The sequence below is a fragment of the Vanacampus margaritifer genome, chromosome 2, assembly GCF_051991255.1.
Source record: "Vanacampus margaritifer isolate UIUO_Vmar chromosome 2, RoL_Vmar_1.0, whole genome shotgun sequence".
In the NCBI taxonomy this organism is placed as follows: domain Eukaryota; kingdom Metazoa; phylum Chordata; class Actinopteri; order Syngnathiformes; family Syngnathidae; genus Vanacampus; species Vanacampus margaritifer.
This window is the reverse complement of record NC_135433.1, coordinates 37,452,754-37,465,478: the sequence shown is the minus strand read 5'-3', so window position 1 is coordinate 37,465,478 and position 12,725 is coordinate 37,452,754. Positions and strand designations below refer to the sequence as shown.

The window sequence follows — 12,725 nt, the reverse complement described above, 5'->3', positions numbered from 1 at the left end:
AGTAAAATCTGTAGAGTAAATTTTACTCTATTTACTTTATTTGGTTCCCCTCTAACACTAGCACTAGTAGAATTCTAAAACAACTAGATCTCCCAGAGCAGTCATTTTGACAGCTTACGCTCTCACACTCACGTAATCGCCTAATATGGTTATTACTCGCTGTTTTGAGTAACTAATTAAGCCCCTCTCTTGCTTTTCTGTAGAAAACGGGTGTATTAATTTTGATTATCATGCTTGTACTACCAAAAACGTCATGACTCCATCACATCTCGGAGCCTACTTTTTACTATAAGCTTTTACTCTACCTTGAGCTGCGTCGCGACTTCCAGTGGAGCGGTACACGGCTCCTTTTAGTGGAGGTGGGCTGGTCTTGTTTGGACTTGCTGTCTGAAACTGCCGAGCGAACAGCAACCACTCATCGTAATTCGTCAGACTCTCTGTCAGCTTCTCACAATGTAGCTGTGTAAAGTCTCCTCGCTAGTCTATTTTTTATTTATTTATTTATTTTTTTCAACATGGTGATCTAGCTTGTATCCAAAGTCAAATGCCTCCGCGCTGAATGGTAGTTGCTAAGGACGCCCAGCGGCGCAAACAATTTTGAGAACCGTCAACATGACTGCTCTGGGAGATCTAGTGCTAAACAGAATAAAGTTTACTCTTGGAATAGAGTAAAATATTCAGACTGAATTTTACTCAAAGTATTTTTAGTTTGTACGAGAGAATTTGCCTATCCCATAAAAAAAACTAGTAAATATTTTTGACTCTGAAATTTTAAGAACATTTTGTAAGGAGAGATTTTGACTACTACAAAATTTTTTTTGACAAGTGATGAGGAACAAACTCGCGACCTTCAGCTTTGGAGACTGCCACTCCACCACCTGAGCTATTCCACGCCCACTGTTTGCTTATATCCAAAAGGAGACAAAACATAATTTTTGGTCTCTTGGAGTTACGAAGATTCCAGCTGACACCAATGATATACTAACACACAGTAGGACCTGCATGGCACAGAGAGTATATTGGCTGTGTCCCAACCTGATGTTGTGGGTTTGTTTATCAACCCTTGAGTGACTTTTGGTTTGTTTTTTAAAATATTCCCCCTATCCTCCTCACTCCTTTTGTCTAAAGGAAGCTCCTCAACTCACTTCAACAAAGTATAGTGAAACCAAGATGCCAAAAAGGCCTTTTCCAGCAAATGACGGAGTATGGCCACCCCCACCAAAAAATACACAAATAGGTTAATTTTATGAATAATGAACTGTGAATATTTTGGACTGGATATTCCGCTGCACTCCTGTTAAACTCTTGATTACAAGACAAGTGGTCCACAAAATGGATAAAAGACTGAATCTTGAATTGTTTTTCCCTATATATATATATATATATATATATATATATATATTCGATTATTTGTCCTCCATCTTGAGGTTTAACCAGCCTTGCATAAAGGAAAGCGCTTTGCAGTTATTGTTACCCGCCTCAGTGATGACACGTCTACTCCGCAACCGAGAATGATGACAAAGGCCATAGCTGCCTCTTTTCTGCCCCTGGAGCATCCAGGCGACGAGTGACATAATGGCGGCCGGTCTCAGGTAACTTTGCATGGATACCGTTGATCAAGCTTTTAGTTTCTCTCACAAAAATATTGAATGTATTTCTATACATCAGTGTTGGGAGTAGCATGTAAGTACAGTAACTCACTTAATTGTAAGTATGAAGTGCCTATACAGTCATAATTGTTTACTACAAATAGCATATTTTGCTAATTTATCTATTGTATTCTAGTGAATTAAAATTAAATGCCTTTTCACTGGATGGCAGAAGTTCCAATTAATCTGTGTACCCAAGTGTTTTCATTCATACATTGCAAAAAGATCGTCATTATTCCAGTACTGTATAAGGTTGTGCATTATGTTACGAAAGGAACAAGGAAATACATTATATTTATTTGGTACAGTTGTATATTGTGGAGCACAAATGTTATTACTGTGTGTTATACGGTATCATATACATCACTAAATGGTGAGTAGAGGAGACTAAGACTAGTTGTATGACATTTTATATTTTTATATATTTTTGGGAATCAATACATCACATATAAACAAAATGTATACCAGATGAAAGACCAAAGTCTTAGGTATATTTTTGTATTCATGTCATTTTAATACTTTGTGTCAATGCAGAGTTATACGCCATCAAATAGATGGAGTGAACATGTGACATGTTGCCCCACAAAAGGGTAAGTGGTCACACTATGTGGGGTAAGATGTCACACTGGATTAAAGGGACAAAATTATCAAATTTTCACTTTTTTTTTAAATTGTTTGTTTCTACAGCCAGAGAAATTGTCATTGATCTTGAAAATTTACCATTGTCACTGAGCAAACTTTAACATACATTTTTATGGAATAGATTAAAGTCCTTAGAATTTGCTGGCATGTAGGTTATAGCTCTCAGCCTCAAATGCCTGTTTTGCTCCCCTTAAACTAGAAAGTTGAGATAAAATTGAATTTGAAAAAAAATAAAGCATTTCAAACTTGAACCAGTCTTGAGTGAGTATACAGTAGTTCCAGCAACAACTGGAAAATCAATTTTTAAACAATGACACAAAACTAATTTCCTCATTTTAAGACTCATCATCTGAAGGGCAATTCTGGCATTTGTAAACCGAGTTGCAGACAGTACACAACCCCTGATCATTTATACGAAAAAAAAATAGTATTCCACTTTTTCATTGCGCCCTCTGGTGGAGAAGAAAATTGCAATGTGACAACTTGTGATAAAACTAGCTCCGGTCTCCCCTACAATTTTCCTTTAAAAAAAATCATGTTATAAACGAATTTAAGGTGTTTTTGGGAAGGGCTGAAATGAATTAATTGCATTTCCAACTAACGATGATTTAAGAAATGAGTGTTACGAGCCTGATCAAGTCAACTCATCTTTATTTATATATAGCGCTTTTAAACAGCCTTGGCTGTCACAAAACGCTTTACAGAAACACAACATAAAATAAACATAGCATAAAACATCAACAGCAATACAATCACAACAAATCACAGATCACATAACAAATTACTGTAAACCTCTCTATCCCAAGGCACCATTACAAATTCATATTCTGCCATTACACCTGTTACAATGCATTTAAGTAGGTAGGAAATTAAGTATTTTTCTTATAACTCTGTAGTGATGGATGCCCACTTTATTTCTACCTTTAAAAAGCGTCTGACTGCAAGGGTAAGGTTCATACTGTTGGAGTATTAATTCCTTACAAGTGTAAAACACAAAAAAAGATAAGTTAGGGTGAATAAACTGAACCCTTGGTTTCTATTTTGCGGTAATTTCTGAAACACCCCAAGATGCCACCGAAGGTGTTAGATTATTGTGGGAGTAGTTATAGCGACAGTCACTTGATGGCGTGCTGGCTTGATGACAAATATCAGCATGATTCTGGTAGAGGTCCAACAAAGCAGGCAAGGAAAGTTGTAGGCTACTGTAATTTGTATTTTTACAGCTTGCAAAGTGACCACATTTACAGCATTCTTGCACTTAAGGTGTATTTTTCCCAAATCAAATCTGTAAGCCATTTATTTTTCAAAGGGAAGTGTTATAATAACTCATATAAATGATATATTTAAGTGTTTTGAGTACAAAGTTTTAGGATACTAATATTTATAAATAATTTGATTTGTTAATTTTGGCTATTCGCATTGGGTGCTAGTCCCCGAGCTGAGTAAAGCCAGTATCTTTATCCATAAAATGCAACCTCTCTCGTGGAATTCCATGTGGACTGAACATGTATGTAAGTGTTAATTCAATTCTCTTTTTTTACCTGCATATTTCATAAAATAATGCTTTTCCCCCTCCTCTCAGTTCCGATTTCACTTGGAGTCTTTTCCTGCAAATATTCATAATACACCAAAAAACTGTCCACTTCGACTTTTGTGAAGACGCAGAATTTAGCTCGCGAGTGAGCATGGATACTAAAGTGTTCACAGTGGCTAAGTTCAGCATCTGACACTGAAGATAGTGCATCTGTGCCATAAAAAAGGAATGCTGTCAGCCCCTTAGCTTGTCCAGGGATAATTTACAATGCTTTAGGATATGTACTCCTGTGTCTACTGAACTGGATCCAGTGTGTCATTTTTGGAAGACTGGCTCAGTCCAGCAGGAACAAGAGTGACAACTTTTGTGACAACCTTCATAAAGGTGGCTGGCTACAACACGATCATCCAGGTTTGGAGTGCAACAAAAAGTAAGCAGCAACAATTCCAAATACACTACACATAATAAAAATGTGACACCAAAAAGTACTAAAATATTGACAAAATGTCAAATATAGAATATTAGAAAAAAGATATACTGACAAATTACTACATTCGCAAAGTTCTTCTGCTTTGGGTATCCATAGCAGAAAGATGGTGGTGAAATAAGTCAGCCTAAAGGTGAGCTATGGAATATTATTAGCAATTACAAGACTTACATATATATATAGATAGATAGATAGATAATTGTAAGTCTTGTATATTTTATTAATATATTTAAAAAATGTACTTTGATGTGATAGAACAATTTTTTGGGCATATTATTGAAATTAAGATTTTTTTTTTATGAATTATTAGTTCACCACGAGACGGAGGTAAATACACACTGTCTCTTTAAACATGGCTGTTTCTGCATCGGAGGCCTTTACCCATAAAACCAAGGCGGCAACACAAAAATTGCTCAAATTGATTTTTTATATTATTGTCAATTGCTTTGCAGTACCTGAACATGAAAATGACTGTGTGATTATGTGACAGTGATTGACCGGCGGTCAGCCTATTGCCCATCTAGAATAGGGTCCAATGATAACAAGCGCTCTAAAACATAGATAGATGTTTTTGTTCATTATAAATCTTTGTTTTAAGTGAAGAAATTAATGGATGAATTTGTTCAAATCTTTGTTTTAGATGGAAAGAATGTATCCTGTAAATGCCGTGTACATTATTATTTGTATTGTGTGTTGTTTGTTTGTGCAATAAAATTAAGTTTGGCCAAAAGATAAATAAATAATCCTGTAGTAACACTTACCTGTCTTTGGAGGGCGCTCAAGCCCTCAAACTCACCTGTAACGACACGTTACATTAGAATGCATATGTCAGTCTGTATTCTCAGGCTAAAACTTATACAAAAAAAGCTCTTGCTTGAACTATTTTTCTTCTTTCATATCATTTTCACTTAAAAGGCACATATTTAAGTTAAACTGAGGCAAAACTGTGAATTGTTACCTCGAGGAGACGTATGGGGTGTGGGAGTGAAAATAGGAAGTAACTTTTCAACTTTCCTCCTCCGACAAGCAGCAGGAGAGAAGACGTCACGCGAATCCTGAAAACTTCTCTACATACTTCTCATTTTTCTGAAAAAGAAGCGTTATCGCCGCCGAAGTGCTTCCAAGTTGCTACTTCGTTGTTCAAAAGTGGACTCGAGTGATTTCTTCGCCTACCCTCACCGGGAAACGCAGGTGAAGATAGTTGTTTGTTTTTTTCCCCTGACGTCGTGTCATTGGACTTTTTTTTTTTTTAACGTACTTTGTAACGAGAAAACTCTTCGACAGAAGTGCTTTCCCAAGATGAAATGAGAGTTTTTTTCTTAAAAGGTAAGCTCAATTTTATCATTACAAAGTGTTACCTGAACTAATGTCGCAGAGTTGATCAGAAGGGTGTGTTTGCTCTGAAGAGAATTGTTGAGATTGGAAAAGATATCCATTTCGAACGTTAGCATTTTACACCATGCAGAAGAAAGCTATTTCTTTTTTATATATATATGTATATATATATATATATATATATATATATATATATATATATATATATATATATATATATATATATACAAAACATTTCAAATAACTTGAGTCACAAATACTTTAAGTTGGAATAAATAACATGGACATATACTTATAATAATATATAATTTATTTGACAATTAACTTTAGCATACCTGCTTGAACACGTTTATGTTTTTTGTTTTTAGATTTTGGTGGGAAAAAATATCTACATAATTTTTTACTGATTTACTGACCGATAACGTTTTACTGATTCAGATTATTGAAAATGTTAATCATAATTAAAATATAAATTATCCATTTAATCACTTACACTCTTCAAGGTGACACAAAAAAATCTCTATCTCTTAGCTCAGGTAAAACTCTACCAGTAAATCATGTTAACATTTCAGACAGTAAGTATTATGGTTTAAAAGTTGTTGATCGTTGCTACTCTATTTAGCATCTTCGAGAGAAAGCGTTCCTTTCAGTTTCTCTCATCTGGTGCAACAGCAACAAAGAAACAAATGAAAAGAAGTGGACTAGATACAACTTGGTCAGTAAAGAACATGATATGAAACATGGCGGAAGGTAGCTAATATTTTTGTAATATTTTTGTGTTTTTCTCTCTTGTTTTTGTATTTTCTTCCCAATATTTCAGAATTAATAATATAATGTTTTGGTATACTTTCAGTATTTTAATCTAAGATTTTTGTTTTTGTTCTGGTATTTTTATTTTAAAGTCTTTTTTATTCATATAGTCGTTTTTTTATTTTTCAGTTTTTTTTTCATATATTCATTTATATAATTTGTGTATTTTTCTACCAAAATTGATATTTATCTATTTTCCATGCAATGTTTTTTTTCTAGTATTGATGTTTGTTTTAATATTAATTTATAATATATATTATCCATCCATCCATTTCCTGAACCACTTATTGCGAGCATTTAAAAAACGTTTTTTTATTGTGACTGTAAATTAAAAATGACTTATGCAATTATGCTATTAAGGTAAAAATGAATAGTTTAAATTGCTTTTACAACTATTCTCATATTGTATTCCATCTGGCTTCATCTTTGCGTCAGGATGAGTACTTCTGATGGAGAGGCCCGTGTTGTGCAGATTTACCAGAAGCTCTGCCAGGATGCGGCCGCCCACTGCTCGCTGCAGGTGGGTGCGGGAGACACGGCCGCGGTGGTGGTCTCCAATGCCGCGGTCACTCTGGGGCTGGACTCCAGCCGCCAATACAGCCTGCTGGAGGTGAGGACGAGCAGCGATGAGGAGCGGCTGCTGCGTGTCAATGACTACCCCATGGAGAGGGTCCTGTTGTGGCCCCCGGAGGCCCAGAAGTGGCACTCGCAGAGCCTCGGGTACTACTTCACCCTGGAGGAGGCAGAGAAGAACACCGCGGAGGTGTGCGACGACCTTTGCAGCCTCCCGGCCGTGACCGAGGATGACATCGTGGAGGTTTTACGCTGTCGTTTTCTTAAGCACAAAATTTACACATACGCCAGCAACATCCTGGTCACGCTCAATCCCAACAAATTTCTGCCGGCGTACTACAACCCAAAGTATGTCAAGTTGTACGAGAACCAGCCGCTCGGCAAGCTCAGCCCGCATATCTTCGCCATGGCTGACCTGGCCTACAGAGCCATGCTAAACTACAAGGTGGACCAGTGCATGGTGATGTCCGGCGAGAGTGGCTCTGGTAAGACTGAGAGCAGCAGCTATCTGGTCCACTGCCTGACGGCACTCAGCCAACAAACTTACTGCAGCGGCATGGAGCGTGCAATCCTCGGGGCCAGCCCTGTGCTGCAGGTAAGGCCCATGATGCTGGGTTTTATCCCCCTTTCATTTTGTTTTTAATGAAACTAGGAATGAGAAACCTGCAGTCTGTGGGTTGAGGTGGCACGCTATGTAAAGTTCATGTCATGATTACCATGAACACAATGACATTTTTTCTACTTTCTTGTAGCAAGCTGAAGAAAGTGGCTGTTACCGGTAATGCGCCAAAATTGTTTGCAAAGTGCCAAAAGAAAGAAGAAAAAATGGAAGAAAAAGTAGTAGTTGTGTGTTTAGCAGTGTTGGGAACGTTACTTTAAAAAAGTAATTAGTTATAGTTACTCATTACTTGCTTAAAAAATTAACTGAGTTAGTGATTTAATTATTTCATAATAAAAGTAACTCGTTACCAGGCAAAGTAACAATTTTCACTACTAAAAAAAAGTTTTACATCAAACAATTTGGATTTTTAATTTTTTTAAACATATTATTATTATTATTACTATATTTTTATACAAGGAATTCAAATTACGTCCAGGCTTTATAGGGTGTTTTCATTTATTTTTGTGAGTATTTATGTCATACAAATGCCTCACTCCATAATATGACACATCATACAATAATAATAATAATAATAATAAATGTATTCAATTTGGAGTGATGATGTATGTTTAATCACTGCCAGTTACTACAGCAATCAGAATAATAATACAAATAAAATAAATACTGAATAGATGGTGATTTGTGGCACATATGTCATCTGTAGGTAATTTGTAGACAGTCCTAGTCAGTCCCTCCAGGATTTCACGGGCATTTTTTATGATTGTTGCGGGCTAAAATGACCAATATTAGATAAAAGAAATTGCCAATGTTATTAAAATATACTTCGCTTAATGATATCATGGCCAAAATCATAGCCATAACTATTCCTATATTTCCCCCTCAGAATCATCAGCTTCCACTTGATCTTTCTGAAAAACATATACTTTTGTACACTTTTAAATATGAGAGTATGGTGATATATCTTCAGTTTATAATTCTACATATTTTTAATGATTGAATTATGTAAAAAAAAAAAAAAAACTGGCCAACTCTAGGTTTAACGTGCATCATTCACATACAAATGTCACTCAATCGCCTCCATGAGTGTGAGCATATTTCTTTCAACACTTTTCACTGCAAAATGTCTTGTAAGCTTACTTCGAGCCTTGAATCTAATAAATAAATTGCAACGCATTTCTCATACAATACCGATAACTGCGTTTCAAATATGGGGAGAATAATTAGTTAGATTAGTCCGTCTATGAAAACAAAAGGAGTTACCTAACGCCGTTAGTTTAAACGCTGTTATTCCCAACACTGGATTTACAATGTTGCATACGATTCAAGTTAAGGTTTGACATTTTAAACTAGAAAGGCAAAAATCCTTAGTTAGAACTAAGCGGAGGTTTCAACCCTACCTAAACTATTTTGATGCCTTCAACACGATGGGATTGTGGATTTTAAGTGCAAGTTCAAGGTCTATTGGTTTTGTAAAAATAAGTTTCCCTAAAAAAAAAAAAGCTAAACTCTGGAATGACTTTTATAAGGTGTTTTTTTCTACTCATGATGCATTTTTGACTGGTGCGACTGGTACTCTGAAAATACTGTAATTTGAAAAACTATATAGAAGAAATATTTGATGACGAGGGATGGCATGGCTCAGTGGTAGAGTGGTTGTCTCCCAGCCCGAAGGTTTTGTGTTCAACCCTTCAAACCCTTGTGACCATGTTGAAGTGTCCTTGAGCAAGACACTGAACCCCAATTTTCTCCCAGTGGACCCAGTTGGTGTATGAATGTGGACAGTATGTGAATGTGATCTATCTATCCATTCATCCATCCCTAAATCAAATATGTCACTAATGTCAACTATTCCAGGACTCCACTGTTCTGTCAGTGCAAATCAGATACTATTGAATATAAGACCAGGTACAAGACAATGCAGGAATATTTGAAATTCCTTTGTTTTTTTTGTGTCCCAGATTAATGAGCAACCAGCAACATGTACTGATTTTTACACATTTGTTAAGACCCTCTTTCTCAGATCCTCTTTTATTTTTATTTTTAGGACACATTCGTCATCACTTCTGCTCCAAAACTGAAAGCAAACAGTACAGATAATGCGTACGGGAAACACTTTTTATTTCTATTTTCTACACATGACTGTCACTAAAAAGTGCTGAGTGATCACAAACCTTGGAAACCCCAATGTGATGTTTTGTTAAAAGAGAAACTGCCTTAAAGTTCCTTCAATTGTAGACATTTGTGGGAGATTTTTATTAATTTTTTTTGCCTTGGAATATAAAGCAGAACTAAAGAACTATTTCCCTAGTCGGACTTCGTCAAAGTACTGCATCCTGTTACGATAGGCACATCCAATAAATTATGTGTCAGTTGGTTAGGACCAGGGCAAACATAATTTCACCTTTTTCCACATCAAATAATTGCGTTTTAAAATTGCCCACAATCTACCATTCCGATTGGGGTTCACTTGGGCGCTTTCGCTAAATTTTTGGGGCCTCATGTTCAGTACATTCATTTTCACCATGATACATAACATGAGATGAACAAAGATATTCTGACCGATTATCAAATAAGGTAACATGTAGCCTAGCTGTTGCTCCTTTTTATTTTCAGTCAGTCAACATCACATTGCTGTCTCTCACAGGTCAACTTTAAGTGGCGTTTCTCTTTGTGGTATGGTCACCTTTTTTGTACAGAGTAGTAGTCAGTAGTAATTACAATCTGTAGTCGCGTCAGCTTTCAGTTTCAGTTGCCAAACCAGTGCAACATTGTTTGAGTGCACACGGATATAAAACTAGGCTGAATACTAAAACGTGGCCGGCTTTTCATTGTGGGCAGGAAGATCATGTGACCTACATACATCTGCAGGTAGGAAGCAAGTAGTGGTAACAGTTTCACTTAGTAACATGACATTTGATAGGCTCATCTATAAATCAGAGTCTGCATTATGATGACACACCCCCTTTGTAGGTCATATTGATGAAAATGTGTTTGGTAGCATCCCTTGGAATATTTTCAAAGTCTGTTTCAATGAGTAACATGAAATTTAGTAGGCATGATGTTTATCAGGAGTAGATGCATGAAAGACACATCAAGTCTGCCATTTTGGTTCAAAGTGGCCATTTTAGTGTCATGTCATCCACTTCCAGGGGTTCAAGAACAAAATCCTAGCGATTTTTATCTGATTGTGACCTAACTTGAGCTACATATACTAGATGCATGGGCAATGTCAAATATCATATGGATTTGAGTTTTTGTCATTTAAGTGGAGTATGGCACAGTTTGATGGCAGCCATAAAAAGCTAGTCGTAAAAATCTGGTCACAAATGTTTATTGTGTGTGATAAAGGTCCAACCCTAAAGAGAATCATGGGTCTGGTCACCATTGTTTTCAGCTTTCTTTTGTGCCCAAGTACTAGATCAGTGACGTCCAAACTCGTTCCTCAAGGGCCCGAGTCCTGCAGGTTTTAGATGTTTCCCTGCTCCAATGCACCTGTTCCAGTGAACAGCATCATTACCAGGCTTATGCTGAGCTTGCTGATGAGCTTCAGGTGTGTTAGAGAAGAGAAACATCCAAAACCTGCAGGACTCCGGCTCTTGAGGACCAAGTTTTGACACTACTGCACTAGGTGGTGCAAAGCCTCTCTTGGAATTAGTGTGTCTGTTATTCTTCTATTCTGACAAATAAATCACCAAGCCTTGGACTTTGCCAAACTGCTACTAAGGAATTTGCCCAAATTAGCTGCAATTTGTACGACTGATCATGGTGTCAAAGTTTGATGAGCCATTCACCAGGAAAACTTTTTTCCTTTTTTTTTGGGTGGGCTGAATCAAATCCCGTTATGTGGATTTTAGTTTGGCTTCCTGATTTAATATGCATTGGAAGACAGAGGTTATATTGGTGTGGCCTTTAGCCAAACCATTCGTAATTTGATCACAATTAGGACCGAAGTGCAAGCATAATGGAATGTGGTCACTGGAATTCACGTGTCTGAGTGTGAAGGCATGTTGTTTACGATTTACTGGAATTGTTTTGGTGCATTTTTTTCGCTCCCAATGTGAGGATTCCCCTTTGTCCCGATGACTCAAGTTAGCTGCGCATTTTTTTGTGTCGGGTGGGTGGTGCTTCACGGTGGGAATATGCAGGGCGTTGTCTTGGAGAGGTAACACCACAGAGGGAAGGTGAAACGTGTGAGAACAGGCTCGGCCAGGTTTGCAGCTTAATGCGCACATCACACCATGCGTGCGTACGCGCATGCATACACACACACACACACACACACACACACACACACACACACACACACACTTACTTGTCACCCTCATAAAATAATGGCCTGCTAATGGCTCAGACATATTTTGACTTTTTTTTTTTTTGCCTTTAATACCTCATTAGGATGCTGGGCTGGCCACCTCTGCTAAAATCGTTCTACATCCTCCTTAGTTAATCAGATCGTTCAATTCAAATGAAATTGACAAATATAATCAGTATTTGGTTCTGTTTATTGTGTTTTTCTGAAGAAAAAAAAAACTTTTTTAACCATTATTTTAGGAAGGTGACTACATGCTACTTGAGTTCTTGTGTGAACTTTATTTTAAAATCATTTTATAGTATTTTACCTTCATCTTCCACTCTTGTGAATTTAGAATAGTTTTTGTTCAAATGCATCAAGTAGACACAGGATTTTGACTTGACAAATGGTGCTTAAATATGTAAAACTATTTAAAAAGGACTTAATAAGCAGACAATGAGTGCATATTACATGCAACAAATTTAATGTACAGTTGAACCTCGGAGTTTGAATGTCTCGGAACTTGTACAAATCGGACTTCAACCAAAAAATCTGAGTAAAAAATGCCTCGAATCTGAACTCCTTTTCGGAGTTCGAACACCCAAGCAAAGCAAGCTAAGCCGAACCTACCTTGAAAACGGGTAGCCGAGCGAAGCCGAGCAATGCCAAATGCTCACCTTGCGGTAGTTGAGACGATGCACTGCTCATTTCCAGTCAGATCGTGAATACTCCCGTAGGTGCTCCATACTCACGTGTGCATTTTGATTTTCTTCGCCATGAGC

At 37.0% G+C, this 12,725-nt stretch overlaps 1 protein-coding gene across 3 annotated transcripts in view; it reads left to right on the top strand.

Moving 5' to 3' along the window:
• Nucleotides 1-5,103: 5,103 nt before the first annotated feature.
• LOC144044132 (myosin IXb) overlaps nt 5,104-12,725 on the top strand; it is a 34,147-nt gene continuing 26,525 nt past the window's right edge. For 2 of the 3 annotated variants that reach the window (XM_077558358.1, XM_077558359.1), the window contains exons 1-2: nt 5,104-5,638; nt 6,893-7,625. In XM_077558358.1, coding sequence (XP_077414484.1) covers nt 6,894-7,625 — 732 coding nt within the window. In that variant the 5' untranslated portion in view covers nt 5,104-5,638; nt 6,893. The remainder of the gene's footprint in view (nt 5,639-6,892; nt 7,626-12,725) is intronic. The other variant, XM_077558356.1, reaches the window with a different exon arrangement.